Source organism: Mirounga leonina, unplaced genomic scaffold (assembly GCF_011800145.1).
Source record: "Mirounga leonina isolate KUSES-001 unplaced genomic scaffold, KU_Mleo_1.0 Mir_93, whole genome shotgun sequence".
Classification (NCBI taxonomy): Eukaryota; Metazoa; Chordata; class Mammalia; order Carnivora; family Phocidae; genus Mirounga; species Mirounga leonina.
Genome location: NW_023270854.1, coordinates 27,458,182 through 27,474,884, shown reverse-complemented (window position 1 = coordinate 27,474,884; position 16,703 = coordinate 27,458,182). Strand labels below are relative to the sequence as shown.

The 16,703-nt window shown below is 46.7% G+C and overlaps 1 protein-coding gene across 1 annotated transcript in view; it reads left to right on the top strand.

Moving 5' to 3' along the window:
- The first annotated feature begins 10,085 nt into the window (after window positions 1-10,085).
- Window positions 10,086-16,703, top strand: part of SLC14A2 (solute carrier family 14 member 2) — a 50,686-nt gene continuing 44,068 nt past the window's right edge. The window contains exons 1-2 of the mRNA XM_034995883.1: window positions 10,086-10,522; window positions 16,219-16,399. Of these exons, the coding sequence (XP_034851774.1) occupies window positions 10,373-10,522; window positions 16,219-16,399 (331 nt within the window). The 5' untranslated portion in view covers window positions 10,086-10,372. The remainder of the gene's footprint in view (window positions 10,523-16,218; window positions 16,400-16,703) is intronic.

Here is a 16,703-nt window from a genome sequence, read left to right as displayed (position 1 = left end):
CAGCTGGCCGAAGGGGAAGGGGGAGGCACTCTGAAAACAACATTGCCCCCTACTTGCCCAACTGTTTTCCCACCAAACCAGATTGCAACAGGGGCTCCAGTTCATCACGTGCAGAAAATGAGGCCAGTTTTGAAGACTGGAGGTGACTGGGGGCAGCCATGCCTCGAATGGCTCCCAAGCACATTACAGCATGCTGAGAAGTGCCGTCCAAAGGGATGGAGGGCAGGGCCCCAGGATGCTGCACCAGAAGAACCCAGCCCTGGGGCCCCTTGGTCTAGTACTTATGACCTGAGATTCAGCACCATCCCATTAACTGCCCCTTTACCTGCACCCAACACCACCCCTCAGCCCCTTCAGAACGCCTCCACTCTGTCTCCGGAAGGCCTTCGAGGTCACCTGACTCTGAGCTGTACCTGAATTAGAGGCTCCGGGCACAGCGCCTGATGGGATCTGTCCCAATTTCCGCACCCTCCCAGGGACAGCTCTGCTTCCCCACTCTGATCGGTGTCAGTTCCAGAAAATAAACATCTGTGCAGGGAAAACATGGTCAGGGTTTTGTTGAAAAGAAAGGGTGTAGCTCTAGGGCCTAAAGGACATGCCAGACTAAGTCCTTGGAGAGGTCAAGTCCAGAAGAGCTGTGTCCTTGCCAAATGGAAGACTGGGGCTGCATACTGCCCCAGGTTACAGCATGAAGTCCCAGCTTTACACCATCGTTCAGTTCCTGAAAGGAGGCATGTGTCTGTCCACATTAAAGCCAAACACCAGAAACCTCAATGATGTAAAGCCAGGCCCCAGGGAGAATGAGGACCTGCTGGCCCCCGGGGCTCTGCATGAGAGGAGAGAGACGTCCTCGGGGCGGACATGGCGCAGCAAGGGAGTCAGTGATGCTGTTGCGGACAGAGCCCAGGCCTGAGCTTTAGGAGGCAGGGTCAGTCCCAGCCACTGTGTCAACTCCCCGTGTCACTGGGGGGTGGGGGGGGTGCCCTCACTCTCTGGGCCTATGAAATGAGAATCGCACCCCCTGCCTCTCTCCCCATCATGGATCGTTGGGGGAAACAAATGCAGATCTTGACCTGAGAGTACTTTGTAAGGTAGGGAACACTAAAGGACATGCCAGACTAAGTCCCTGGAGAGGTCAAGTCTGGAAGAGCTGTGTGCGCGAAGAGTTAGAGCAGTGCCGAATCCGCAGAGTTCATAGTGTGTGTGTGTGTAGGAGTGTGTGCATGTGTGTGCATGTGTGTACAAGCATGAGTTTGAGTAGTGTGTGTGCATGTGTATGAGTGTGTGCATGCGTGCGCATACATGAGTATGTGTGCATGTGTGTGAATACGAGTCAGAGTTTTGTAGTGTGTGTGCATGCGTGTGTATGAGTGTGTGTGCACATACATGACTGTGTGTGCATGTGTGTATGAACATGAATTTGCGCCGTGTGTATGTGTTCATGTGTATGAGTATATGTGCGTGCACATACATGAGTGTGTGTATGTGTGTATGAGCATGCATGAATTTGTGTAGTGTGTGTGCACATGTGTGTAGTGTGTGTGTGCTTGTACATACATGTGTGTGGGTACGAGCATGTGTTTGTGGAATGTGTGTGTGTGCACATGTGTACGAGTGTGTGCATATACATGCATGTGTGTGAGTACGAGCATGTGTTTGTGGAATGTGTGTGTGTGCACGTGTGTATGAGTATGTGTGTGCATATACATACATGTGTGTGGGTACGAGCATGTGTTTGTGGAATGTGTGTGTGTGCATGTGTGTTATGTGTGTGCATATACATGCATGTGTGTGAGTACGAGCCTATGTTTGTGGAGTGTGTGTGTGTGTGTGTGTGTGCCTGGCAACTGCACTGGGAAGCAGATCCTAAGCACTGCCTGGGCCACAGGAGAGGCCAGGGTGCCCTGGCGTCAGGAAGGCGCCCCAGCAATGACAGGGCTGGGGCGCGTGGGCAGGGTCAGGTCGTAGTGGAGGACAACACATGTGGAAACACATGGAGCCTGAGGCAGCCCCAGGCCCAGAGGAGAGCTCCTGCTGAGAGCAGGGGCACGTGTGACAGAGAAGCTGGAGAGTGGTTCCAGCCCAGGTGGAGCCCCGTCACCCCAAGGCAGAGCCGTGGGAGAGCGAGAACACAGCTGCCTTCAGTGCCGCTTCCCCTTTCCCCCAAGTAGCCCCAGCCTGTGCCGAGACCAGACCCGCCGCCCTCAGGTGCTCTGGGGACATGCCCGAAGCAGCCACCTACAGGGTCAAAATGTCTTCCTAGAAATTTTTTGGTTTTTTTTTAAGATTTTATTTGTTTATTAGAGAGAGAGAACAAGCAGGTGGAGGGACAGAAGGAGAGGGAGAAGCAGACTCCCACTGAGCAGGGAGCCCAATGCGGGGCTCAATCCCAGGACCCCAAGATCATGACCTGAGCCGAAGGCAGATGCTTAACCGACTGAGCCACCCAGACACCCGTATGTTTTTGTCGGGTGGCTCAGTCGGTTAAGCATCTGACTCTTGGTTTTGGTTCTGCCATGATCTCAGGGTCGTGAGCTTGAGCCCCGCATCCTTTTCCACTCAGCTGGGAGTCTGCTTGAGATTCTCTTTTCCTCTCCCTCTGCCCCTTCCCTTCTGCTCCTCCCCCAACCCTCACATATGCACGCTCTCTCTCTCTCTCAAATTAATTAATTAATTAATTCTTAAAAATAAAATTTAAAAAAATAAACAAAAACATAAAAGCAGTAAGCACCCAGTTCCGGTAGCAAGCCACTCAGACATGCAGCATCTCAGAAGCTTTCTGAGAGGTAGCATGACCAAGTCACGTTTTAAGGTAATTCATCCATCACCCGTGACAAGGTGGAGAGGAGCTGGGTTGCTGAAGTGAGGGAGACCAGCTAGGAGCTGACCTGGACAGGAGAGGACCTGGCCCAGAGGGAGAAAATAGATTCATGCAGAAGAGGCCCTTGACGTGAAATTTGACTGCTCCGTGATTGCTGCTTTGGGGATGTGGAGAGGCAGGACCACTACAGCATGGGGAAGGGTCATCCCACTTAAAGAATGTCAGCCGAGAAGGGTATGGTGACCCCCTCAGAATGTCCTTCCAAACCCAAGGATAGCCAAGATCCAAGGAGGAGATCCAAGCAGGTCCAGCGTCCTCCCCGCACGCCACTCCAGGCCTTGGTTAGGTCCCCAGCTACAGGCACCAACCCTGGACCTGCGGGAGAACCCAGAGAGAGAGAGGCCCCGAGGCGCTGACCACCAGCCATCTCTCACCCTGACAGTCTGCAGGTGGCCCAGCTGAGACTGTGCTGCCTCCCGATTCCCGTCCCGCCCAACCTGACCTCTGGCCCCAACGAGTCAGGCTCCTCTCAGTCCACATCAGACTCCCTGGGCTGGAACTGCCAGGAAGAACTCTGAGCTCCCTAACAAGAAGCAGCTCTCGGCCAACCTCTTACACGAGCCAGCTCTGAGAAAGGCACCTCTCACCTTAGCCTAGCTGCTGACTGGTCCCTTCCCTTGTTCCCTGGCCTATCTGTTGAGGGACCAGGGCCCTCCTGGCTTCATCCCCTCCCTGGCCTCCCTGAGCTACAATCCTTGGATCTGTTCTGCCCCCATTCCAGCATCTACTTGGCCCCGAGCAGCTGATTTCTCCCTTTCAGCAGCTGTCCACTCGGCTCAGGGATCAGCAGAGCCCTGGCCCGGGGACCCAGCCTGACTCAGCAAGGTCCTTTCGGAGTCATGTCTCTGCCCCTGATCCTGCTGTCGCTGAGATCCACTAGCAAGATGGCAGAGTCTGGGGGCCTTGGTGGGTGAGCCAAATTGAAGAAAAACCAAGAGTTCTGCCCCAGAGAAAGGAAGATTAGGGTCACTCTCAGAAGCGCTCTCATGTAGGAAAGGGAGTACAGCATACTCTGCAGATAGGATGGACGGAATTAGAACCAGCACTGGGTAAAACTCCCAGGCACTGATGTCAGCTCCATAGATCGAAGGGTTTCTAGTACACAGAGGACATTCACAATGAGAGCAGCCTACCTCATGGGATCGTGGGACACCAGCCAACTGTCAGAAGCACTAAAAAGTGGAGTCCTTCATTGCTTGAGAGAGGCGAATATCCTTTTTGGTCCTGAAGTTGTAGAAATATATGGAAACGGTTTCCATAATTGTATCAATTGCAAAATCTTGAGCACAATTAATTCAGCAAATGTTTTGGAAAACCTGCTAATCACATTTTCTTCTGTAGAGCTGCTGTGACCTCCGTAACTCAGCTGGACAGATGATGACATAAATGAGCCCATTCTAGATTCAGCCCTGGATGACACGTTCACTGGCATACTTACACCCAGTAGGCCCCCGGGGGTCGGGGGTGGGGGGCCTTGACTCTGCATTAATTCACACCAACTCAAGAAACCCCTCCAGTCACAAATCTCTGCTCTCCCTTGACACCAGGAATGTGCTAGAGAGGACACAGCCCCTCCCAATTGAGCATGGGCATGCTTTGGCTTTGCTACCAGGGACAGGTAGTCTTTCAGAGAAAAGAACCAGGACAAGCATTTCAAAGTTAGTACAATAGAGTCAGAGCCATGGTTTCTAAATGTTGGAAGAAGAATTGGGGTCCAAATATAGGGACTGAGAACCTTCCCAGTCTGGCGTCTCACCCCCTACCCTCATCATTTTATTGCCTGCTGACACCCTTCCCCATGTTCCAGCAGGTTCTACAACCGGGGTTTCCCGGCACAAACCACGTATGTATTTTCTTAGGCATCTCCTTGGCCTAGAGTGTTCTCCTCCCTCTGGCTTGCTCAGCCAAGTCCTGACGTGAAAGCCTGGGCCCCAGTCTCTTCACTCCTGGGAGCTGGCCCCGTGTCCCCTCTGCCATGGCCTTCCCTCTGTCCTGAAAGTCCATTCGCTCCCCCTCTCCTGCCCTCCAACGCCCAAGCCCGAACGTGAGTGTGCTGTGCAGGGGGAGTCCAAGGGCACACAGTAGGTACTCAACAGAGAGACGGAGGACTTCGTGTCTGGGGACCCCCTTGTTGGAACACGCAAGACCTGGCTTTTTGGAGGGAGATGAGGCTGATCCAACAGCCCTTTCCATCCAGATTTCTGAGGGAGAAGAGGAGGTGTGGGCAGCCAAGCAGATAATTATGTGTTCTTGGAAGCTGGTTTAATGCACTGGCTCAGCTCTGAGCTGGGAATGGGCTCTGAGGCCTGCCGCCTTCAGAAGGGACGTGGCTCAGGCAAGGATTTTGCCCTCCAGTTTTAACAAGTGGCCAACGCCTTATGGAAACTTCTGAAAGGCATTCTGTTTCAGGACAGCCAGCTTGTACTTCATCTGGCTGCTCTAGCCATCTTTCCTTCAATGTGGGAGCAGAAGAAGAAAGGCAACTAGAAATCACGGAGCGCCCACTACATGCCAAGAACCAAGTCAGCAATTTCACTGCCCCAAGAGTCCCCCTTTGCCCTTTGAAGAGGGAGACACAGAGGCCCACGGAGCCCCTGGCTGCAGAGAGAGAGGGAAGCTGGGCATCTCAGCTTCCGCAGCCTGTGCTCTTTCCAGACACAGCGACCTTCTCTCTACAAGGCCGTTCCTGCTGCACGTCTCAGTCCTACCCCAAAGCCAAAATTCCCCCAGTCGAACAGGATAAACATTCCCATGGCAAAGGAACGCTGTGTTCCCCAGAGGAGAGGCAATCACGTTGTTCCTGCCGAGGCTATGTGTGCTTATGAAATAGAACTGGGCTGAGGGCCGGAACCCAGGCTCCAGGGCAGTCACCCCTCCCCTGCAGCCCCCAGCCGTGCCCTACAAGGCAGTTGGTGGAACAGAAGAGTGGGGAGCCAGGTCTAATCTTGACTTTGCAGCAAGTCACTGCTTTCCCTGGGTCTCTGCTTCCCGTTGCCGTTGCAAGGCGACAAGCTTGCTTTGGAAAGTGCCGAGAGTTAAACCCATGTGAGAAATAATTCTTGTTTTGCTTTCCTGGGCATTAATTTCTCCGTCTGTAATTGTAAAATGTTGTCTGCATACAAGAGAGTCTCAGAGGTAGAGATGAAAGTGTCTTTTTGGTGATGTCTCTGGAGAGTATGTCTCTTGTACAATCATTCATTCTTTCCATAATTATTAAACACATATTGAGGGCTTATGATGTGTCAGGTTCTCTGCTGGGCAACGCCAATACAGAAATCAGCAAGATAAAACCCCTGTTCTTAAAGGACTCATCGTGTATAAACTCTTTTTGCATCAAAAAAAAAAAATGTATGTGTGAAGTCTCATGTCTAGAAAATAATCCTGAATATACCCATTTCTAACTCCTGTATACTTGAGCCCCATCACTAAAAAATATTTCCTTGACTATATTATATACATTGTTCTCATATTTTGACATTTCTCAAGTCAATCTGCATCTTACCATTTTGATTGGCAGCATTTTCTTCTTCATGGTACACCAAACAATGATCATCTTACAGATGATAACATCTTAGATTAATGAAATACATTTGGGGGGAAAATTTACTTTTCAACTGGACTTTTAGAGGAAATTCACAGCCACTGAATTTAACACAAGGTCTTTCCAGAACATTCCTGTTCATCCAGATGTATGGTGTCACGCAGATCATGTGTCTAGATACCTGATTTCCCCTCACCTTTCATCAGGATGGCTTGGAAGCAATCTGTAAAGAGACCAGGATGCTGTATCACCTCTTGGCCACCAGAGGGAGAGAGCGCATTGGTTCTCAGGCTTGCTAGTTTTCCTTCTCCTAAACCTTTCTGGCATGCCCCCTCCAGGGCAGTCTGAAACTCCACCTGTGGGGTCAAAAGAGAGGAGAAGTCCCTCTTCCAGCAATGACAGTGAGAAAGAGGAGTTGGATCTGAATGATGTTTGCAAATACACACTAAAAATCAGCTATGGTTTAAATGAGCAACTCCTTGGGATGAGGACAGGTGTTGGACACGGCAGTTCTGCCTCAAAAATGCAGGACTGGTGGGTGGCCCCATGCCCTTCTTAAACCATTCAAGACTCATGAAACCCACAGTGATTCATAAAGTTGTGCAAGGAGGTTTTCCCACTCTAGCAATTACCTGTAGGCTTCTCTTCTTCCTTCCTCCCTTCCTCCCTTCCCTTGCTTAACTACTTATTTATTGAACATCTGCTATGTGCCAGACCCTGTGCTAGGAGCTAAGGATAAAGTAGTAAACCGAACCGAGAAGGTTACTATCCTCATGCATCTTACATTCTGGTGGGGAGATAGACCCTATACAAATAAGTCAATCATTGCATGGTGCAAAAAAGGCTGTAAGGAAAGATACTGGGTGCCTTGAGAGTATGTGAGGAGAACATGGTCGGGAGCCGATCCAGGCAGACGTCTCTAACGAGTGGTAATGGAGACCATGCCTGAGGGAAGGCGGTCCCAGGTGAAGAGCAAGGGAGAGTCCTTCTAGGCAGAAGGACCAGCATTTGCAGAGGCTCTGAAGTAGAAAGTGCTCAGCACCTAGGCACTGAAAGGAGGCAAGTGTGGAGCTCAGAGACGAGGCACAGGAGAAACCCAGGATGGGCTAACGCATAACAGGAACATGGTGGTGCAGACCCTTATGTGCATGCTTAAGACCTATTTTTCCATCGGCAGCCACTGAAAGGACTAAAGCAGGAACAGACATGAGTGGCATGGAGTAATGATAGGACACACTGATGACCCTGGGGAGTATGGCGTGGAGGAGAAATCTGAGAAGTGAGGTGTCCAATTGGGAGTTATTGGAGCAGAGGTAGGATGTGATGGCAGCCAAATGGGGACAGTGAGCATCCAGGTGTATTTTATTTTTTATTTTTATTTTTTTAAGATTTTATTTATTTATTTGACAGAGAAAGACACAGCGAGAGAGGGAACACAAACGGGGAGTGGGAGAGGGAGAAGCAGACTCCCCGCTGAGCAGGGAGCCCGATGCGGGACTCGAGCCAGGGACTCCAGGATCATGACCTGAGCCGAAGGCAGTCGCTTAACCAACTGAGCCACCCAGGCGCCCACATCCAGGTGTATTTTAGAGGTAGAATCACTGGATTGGGGGAGGGAGGAAGAGGTATTATAAGGAGTAGCTTGGAATGGAGAGAAGACTTGTCCTGGGACAGGCACTTTTCAAGGAAGACAGGATCTGAGAAGGAAACATTAGGAGCTGTTTCTGTGCATTAACTTTATGCTATTTCTGGAACATCCACATGCAAGTATAAAGTAGACAATTAAATCTGTGAATACAGTGCTCAAAACTGGGTTGGAAATATTCGATTCGGGAGTCATAGGTATACAGATGGAGGATAAAGCCATGGTGAGAGCTGATGTCAGCTGGGTAGGAGTATCAGTGGAGAGAAAATGGTCCAGAACAGAGCTCAACAGAATGCTCATATTTCCAGGAGGAGCCAGCCAAGGACAGTGTGAAGGAACAGCTAAAGAGAGGATCGATGTAAATGCCAAAAAGAGGAAAGTGTGTCAAGGAGGGATGGTCAGCTGTGTGGATGCCCTGAGCAGTCTAATGAGATGAAGACCAAACCATGTTTTGGATTTGCCCACATGGAGGTCTTACAGGAAAGGCAGCTGCAGCAGAAACGAGTCTGGGCTGGCCAAAGATAGAAAGGGAAGTGCCAAGAGTCCACCCAAGAGGATGGCAAGCATAAACCTAGCGTGATGGCAGCCTATCCAGTTAGGCAGTTTTTCTCACACACTGTTCAGTTGCTTGATGAAAGCCTGGACGAGACGGAGGGTTGGGTTTAGCCCGGCCAGGATTTCACCACACAGGCGTAAGAGAGGGAGCGGGGAGAGCAGAGCAAGGGTGTTGAGAGAAGTGAAACGATGGGCTGTGAAGTCTGAGTTGCTTGAGGAGGCAAGGGAGGATACGGAGTGGGTGGAGCTGAGGGACTGGAGGTCTCCTGCAAGTGAAAGCGCTGGGCCGGTGGGCGCACTTGAGCAGGCGAGCTGGAAATCCAGAGGAGAGAACCAGGCCTTTGAGACTTCATAGTTTGTGTGGTATCAAGTCCATGTGGTGACCATGGGAATCAGAGGCTGAAAAGAAGAGGTGGAGAAGGTCCCTGGAAGCGAGGAAGACAAGGGTCTGTGAAGTCAGAGAATGAAGTGATGAGTTAACATCAGTGAGGTCCGTGTCAATGTCCAGACCATTGAAGTTGCTGAAAGTTATTGGAGTGGAGATGAAGATGACTCATAGGAGCCCCTAAAGTCTTCACTGAACAAGTGAATGACCAGGAAGTCGGTAACACAGCAGTGAGCAGTGAGGGAATAGTATAAGCCTCAAAGAAGAGGGCTTTCTGCACCAGCAAGGTGAGCAGGGGTCTGGAAGCAACGGTGAAGAACAGGAATTCCTGTCACGGGAGTAGGAAATAGCCCCGGGAAGGGGCACTAATGCAAGCACAGGCAGGGGACTTCCTCCACTTTGGAAGAGAACCCTGCAGTCCCTTAGCAGCATCTGCAGAGGTAAGTGTGAGGAAGGCTAGCACCCATGCTAAGGATCTGCAAACACCGTCCTAAGATATGCTGTCTTGCAACTCGGGGGAGGCCGCCTGGAACAATAGGGAAAACTCCAGGTCATACTGAGAGGGGACCATGCAGGTCCAAACCGCCTGTCAAAGAAACGGTAAAGTAAATGAAGACATCCCTGAGCCAGAGGAGGCTGAAAAAGAGAACGGCTACGGTGGCCAAATAGGAAGAAGTAGGCTCTCCCAGGCGGCAGCCACAGTGAACCAGGAAACTGAGGACCGCGGCCAGAGGTTGCTCCACAAGCTAGTCATGGCATAACCCCAGTCCGGGTAGTGAAGGGAAAGGGAGCCCCACACGGAGGGACCTCAGCCTGGCACGCACAGCTTCTAGTAGATTATACCAGAGCTGCTTCTTCAGTACTGTTCCTGGGGAAGGAAGAGGGGGAAAGTGCTGGAAAGGGCACTGAGGACAGAGGGAAGAGAGGGGGAGGACTGGAGGTAGCCCAGAGCAAGTAAGAAAATGAGTTTCTCTTAGATCCCCACTCCGTTCGAAGACTCAGGCCTATGTGTGGTTATCAAAGAGAAAGTATATTTGCAACGACTACAGTAAGATAGCACAATGGATAATAAAAAAGGTAGAGGAAATCTATTTCCGTGACCAGAAGAAAAAAAGAGGCATCTATTCCAACTGGGTGGTCAGGGAACTCTTCATAGCAGACGTGGAAGAATGGGGGGATTTTGAAATGCAAGGCAGCACAGGTGGAGGAATGGCCCCAGGCCTCCCTGGCAGCAGCAGTTGGTCCTGTACCTCTGGAGGCCTCCATCCAGCCTCAGCCACATCCCTCCGGGCCCCATCCTGACTCACCATTGTCCCCCTTCCCTCTCCAGTCGCAGGATCTCTGAGCGAGCGGCCCCTGAGGAAAATGTCTGACCCTCAGAGCAGCCCTCTCCTGGCCGAGCCTCTTTCCAGCAGATGCAAACTCTGTGAGTCAGAGTTTACCAACCCGAGCTGGCCCTCCAGCCCCCAGGATACACACCTGGCCCTGCCCCTCCTGGAGATGCCTGAAGAGAAGGTGAGGAGTGTCCCTCCCAGCACGTCTCCCAGGTAGAGGGAGGAAGGGGGATGAAAGACGCTGCTTTCCCAGCTTCCCAGGACACGCGTTGCAGAGCGGCCTGAAGGGGCCACTGCCTGGGGACGTTCTGCCCCCCCGTCAGCACAGGGTCACACCCCTGGTCGGTCCTATTTGGCCTACGATGGAAAATGTGGTTCTGTGTGCAACACGATTTTAAAGACAAGTAGGGAATGCACACACTCACACACCAATCTTCAGCCAATCCCCCGAATCCTTCCCCCTTAGACCTGCTCCCTTGACTTACCTTATCGTCGTCTCCCAAAGTAAGGCCTGTGTTCAAAGTTTAGCTTTTAACACTCCCTGAACTGATACAGTGAAGAGGGACCCAGGACCACTAAAGTTGCTTTTTTTTTAATGAGATACAATTTATAGACCATAAAATTCACCCCTTTAAAATGTACATTTCACTGGTTTTTAGCATAATTACAAAGTTCGCCCACATCACCACCAGTGAATTCCAGAATATTTTCATCACCTCAAAAAGAAACGCAAAATACTCATTAGCAGTCCCTCCGCATTCCCCCTCCCCCACACCTGTCACCCGCCCGTCTACCTTCTGTTCCTGTGGATTTGCCTATTCTGCACATTTCATGTCAATGGAATCATCTAATATATGGGCTTCCGTGAAATGCTTCTGTCATTTAGCATAATGTTTTCAGGTGCATCCTTGTCGTAGCATTAATCAGTACATCATTACTTTTTATGGCCAAACAACATTTCATGGTATGAGTATACCATAGTTTATTTACCCATTCATCAGTTGATGGACATTGGGTGTTTCCACTTTTTGCCAGTTACAAAAAATGCTACTATGAGCATTTGTGTAGAAGGTATTGTACAGATACATGTTTTTCTTTTTCTTGGGTATATATCCAGAAGTGGAATTCCTGGGTCATGTGGTAACTGTATGTTTAACATTTTCAGGCACTGCCAAACTGTTTTCCAAAGTCACCGCCTCGCTGTGCGTTCTCACGAGCGATGTACACATCGTGCCCCTCCGCCTCCTTGTCAAAACTTGTTACTGTCTTTTTATTAACAGCGTGGGTGGATGTGAACTGACATCTCACTGTGATTTTGATTAGTATTTCCCTAATGTCAAATTGATGTCGAGCATCTTTGCCTGCGCTTGCTGGCCAGTTGTATATCTTCTTCGGAAAAATGTCTTTTGAAGTCCTTTGCCCATTTTTTCAATTGGGTTATTTGTCTTTTTATTGTGGAGTTGTAACAGTTGTTTCTATATTCTGGATATTAGACCCTTGCCAATTATATGATTCACAAATAATTTCTCCCACTCTGTAAGTCTTTTCGCAGTCTTGATAGTGTCCTCAGAAGCACAGTTTGCGATTCTAAGTCTGATTTATCTGTTATGGACTTCTATTGCTTATGCATTTAGTGTCATATCTAAGACACCATTTTCTTACCCAAGGTCACAAAGATTTAGTCTTATGTTTTATCTAACAGTTTTATATTTTAGCACTCACGCGTAAGTCTTTCATCCATTTTGAGTTAACTTTTGTATATGGTGTCAAGTAGGGGTCTAACTTCAGTCTTTTACACGTGGACATCCAGCTGTCCCAGCACCATATTGAAAAGGCTCTTCATTCTCCATTGAGCTGTTTTGACACTGCCATCAAAAGTCATCTGACCATAGTGCATGGGTTTGTTTCTGGGCTCTCAACTTTAACTGATCTGTATGTCTGTCCTTACGCCAGTACCACACCATCTTGATTACTGTAGCTTTTTAGTAGGTTTTTGAAATCAAGAGTGAGTCTCCCAACTCTGTTTCTCCTTTTCAAGACTGCTTTATCTCTTCTGAGACCCTTGAACTTCTGTATTAATTTTAGGATCTGACTTTCAATTTCTGCAGGAAAAAAAAAGCAACTGGGATTTTGATAGGGATTGTATTAAATCTATAGATCAACTTGAGGAGTATTGATATTTTAACAAGTCTTCCAATCCAAGGACATAGGATATATTTCCATTTATTTAAGTCTTTAATTCCTTTTGATGTTGTGTAGTTTTTAGTATAAAAAAACTTGTACAAAACCTTTAGTTTAGTATACGTCTTTTTTGTTCAATTTATTCCAAAATATTTTATTTTTTTCATGCTATCATAGAATTGTTTTCTTCATTATATTTTTGGATTGTTCGTTGCCCATGTATAAAAATAAAATTGATTTTTGTAGATTGATCTTCTATCCAGCAAACTTGCTGAACTTGTCCATTAACTTTAATAGTTTTTTGGGATTTTTTAAATAGATTTTTTAAGAAGATTCCATATAACAGAATGTGCCATCCGCAAATGGAGATAGTTTAAATTACTTTTTTCCAAGCTGGGTCCCTTTTGTTTGTTTTTTTCTTACCTAATTGCTCTGGCTAGAACTTGCAGTACGATGTTGAATAGAAGTGACAAGAGAACCAACATCCTTGTCTCATTCCTGATCTTAAAGGGAAAGCATCCCATCTCTACATACATATAATATTAGCTGTGGGTTTTTAGTAGATACCCTTTATTAAGTTGAGGAATTTTCTTTCTATTCCTAGTTTGCTAAGTGTTTTTATCAGGAAAGGTTGTTGAGTTTTTCAAGTGGTTTTTCTGTGTCTATTGAGATAATCATGTGGGTTTTTTCTTTCACTCTGTTAATAATTATTGATTGATTTTTATATGTTGAAACAGTTTTGAATTCTGAGAATAAATCCCACTTGGCCATAATTATTTTTATATGTTACTGAATCTGGCTTGGTAGTATTTTGTCAAGGATTTTTGCATCTATATTTACAAAGCAGATTGATCTGTAATTTTCTTTCTTGTGATGTCTTTGTCTGGCTTTGGTGTTAGGGTAATACTAGCCTCATAGAATGTGCTAGGAAGTGTTGCCCTTTCTAGTTTTTGAGAAATACTGTTACTAACTCTTTAAGTATTTGGCAGATTGTACAAGTGAAGCCATCTGAACTTGGGTTTTTCTTTTTTTTTTTAATAAAGATTTATTTTATTTTTTTATTTTTTATTCATTTGACAGAGAGACACAGCGAGAGAGGGAACACAAGCAGGGGGAGTGGGAGAAGGAGAAGCAGGCCCCCTGCAGAGCAGGGAGCCCATGCAGGGCTCAGTCCCAGGACCCTGGGATCTTGACCTGAGCCAAAGGCAGACGCTTAACAACTGAGCCACCCAGACGCCCCTGAACTTGGGTTTTTCTTTGTGGGAAGTGTTTTGTTTGTTGTTTTTGTTTTTGTTCTACTAATTTAATCATTTACTTTGTTATGAGTTCGTTCAGATTTTCTGTTTCTTCTTAAGTCATTTTGATAGCTTGTGCCTATCTAAAAATGTATTCAGTTCATCTAGGTTATCTGATTTGTTAGCATACAATTATCCATTTCTTTAGAATCCATTTCCTCATAACCCTTTTTATTTCTTGAAGCTTGGTAGTAATGTCTCCTCTCTCATTTCTGATTCTGGTAATTTCAATCTTCTCTTTTTAACTTGGTCAGTCTAGCTAAATGTTAGTCAGTTTTGATCTTTGCAGAGAACTATCTTTTAGTTTCGTGGATTTTCTATATTTTTTCTTCTCTATTTCATTTATTTTCATGATAGTGTTTATTATTTCCTTCCTTCTACTTGCTTTGTGTTTAGTTCACTGTTATTTATCTAGTTTCCTAAAGTGAAAGGTTAAGTTGTTGATACAGGATATTTCTTTTTTTCACATAGTTCTTTACACCTACAATTTCCCTCGAACACTGATTTAGCTGCATCCCATAAGTTTTGATAAGTTGTGTTTTATTTTCATCCATCTCAAAGTATTTTTCTAATTTCTCTTCTGATTTCCTCTTTGATCCATTGATTATTTAGGAGCCTGTTGTTTAATTGCCACATTATTTCCCAAATTTCCTTTTGCTTTTGATTTCTAAATTCACACCATCATGGTCAGAGAACATACTTTGGGGGCACCTGGCTGGCTCAGTTGGTAGAGTGTACAACTCTTGATCTTGGGGTTGTGGGTTCAAGCCCCACGTTGGGTGTAGAGATTACTTAAAAGTAAAATCTTTTTAAAAAGAGAGAACAGGGGTGCCTGGGTGGCTCAGTCGTTTAAGCATCTGCTTTCGGCTCAGGTCATGATCCCAGGGTTGTGGGATGGAGACCAAGTCAGGCTCCCTGCTCAGCGGGCAACCTGCTTCTCCCTCTTCCTCTGCTGGTCCCCCTGCTTGTGCTCTCTCACTCTTTCTCAAATAAATGAAATCTTAAAAAAAAGAGAGAGAAAGAACATCCTTTGTATGATTTTAATGCCTTTAAATTTACTGATACTTTTTTATCAGTAAAAATGTTTTACTTAGGGCGAAAAAAAAAAAATGTTTTACTTATCTTATGGCCTAACATGGTCTATACTAAGAATGTTCCATGTGCAATAGAAAAGAATGTATATTGCCTTTATGAAAGAACTTGTGGAGGTCCTTACTCTACCACTTTCACTGATATCCTCAAGACACTGAAGTTTTGATGTATGGAGGAGGTTAGAGAAATCTATAGACCATCAGTGTACAATAGAAATATAATGTGAGCCACACATATATGTTTAAATGTCTATTAACCATATTTTTAACAGTAAAAGGAAGGTAACATTAATTTTAATACTCTATTTTATTTAACCTAATATATATGAATATATATAATATTGTTATTTCATTATTTAACCAGTGTAAAGTATCACTGAGATATTTTACACATTCTTTTCTCATAGTAAGTCTTCAAAATCCACTTGGAGCCTGTCTCAATTCAAATTAACCACATTTTAAGTGCTCAATAGCCACGTGTCCTATTGGCTATGATAGTGAACAGTGTAGTTTTAGAACAAGCAGTCCTGACCAAGAGGTCCAAAGATAGGCTTGAGGGGGTATGAACTTGGATGGGGAAAATAATTTACCTTTATTTCACTAGCTTCCAATGAACTGTAGCGCTTATTTGAATTATAAACATAAGTAATGAACAACAGCCCTATCCGTACTAGGATTGTTGCCCTTGTCACAGGTTGGGTTCCCCTAGAAGGGTGACTTTGAGATGGAGATTTGCATGTAAGAAGTTTACTGGGGTGTGCCTTTGGGGTCAATACTTGGAGAGGAGGAAATGCAGCAGGATTAGGCAGAAGAAGAAATTGGGCAATAAGGGCCCCAGGCGACCCTATAGTGAGCTCTGGATCTCAAGTGGCCCTATAAAGTTGTCCTGAGTTGGCGTGAGGAGGCCCCACATACTCACACATTGTTACTTTGAAATTATAATAGGTATTAGATTGGCTGCATCTGTATGTCTATCACAGACTTTTTTATTTTTAAATATAACTGGTTTTCTTTGCAATCCTGTTTATTTTATTCACTTCCAAACATCACTTCTGGAAAGAAGTCCATGGCCTTGTAAACTGACAGAAGGGATCCACAGCACAAAAGTTTATGAAACCCTGCTGTGAAGAATGTGTAGTCGTCCTGGAAGACTGGCTTGCGTGTGGCACCCTGGACAGCAATAGAGAGTGGACCGGGGTCTTATGATCGTTTATCTTTATCAGAACAGCTGACAAGCTTTCCTATCTCCAAGTGCCCCTGCTCTCAAAAAGACGTATTATATGATAGTTTGTCATGGTTTCTCTTAAAAGGATCTCCGCTCATCCAATGAAGACAGCCATATTGTGAAAATGGAAAAACCCAGCGAAAGGACTAAAAGGAGAGAAAGTGGGGCAGCCCATCAGGGCTCTGCAGGCTTGGGGGGCATCAGCCTCTTCCAAGCAGTGGGCTACCTCACAGGGGAGATGAAGGAGTGCAGGGGCTGGCTGAAAGGTAAGCAAATGCCCAGAGAAGAAGCAGTGCCCCCTCTGGCCTGGGTGGAGGAAGCTGCTCCCTCATTCACCTATTGAGAGGACCCCCAGGTGGAGTGCTCCTGCCCTGAGTTGGCCGTGGGTGGGTCTAAGGTACCCCACTAACTTGGGATTCCCACAGGTTCAGAATGAAATGCACTTCACTGATTTTAGTTCTTTGCAAATTCTTCACCCCTACATGGAATAGAGGACAACCACTTTAGCAACATAAGAGCCATTCCCCAGTGATCTTTCCTTCCCTTGTTCCACAGCCATTTACTATGTGC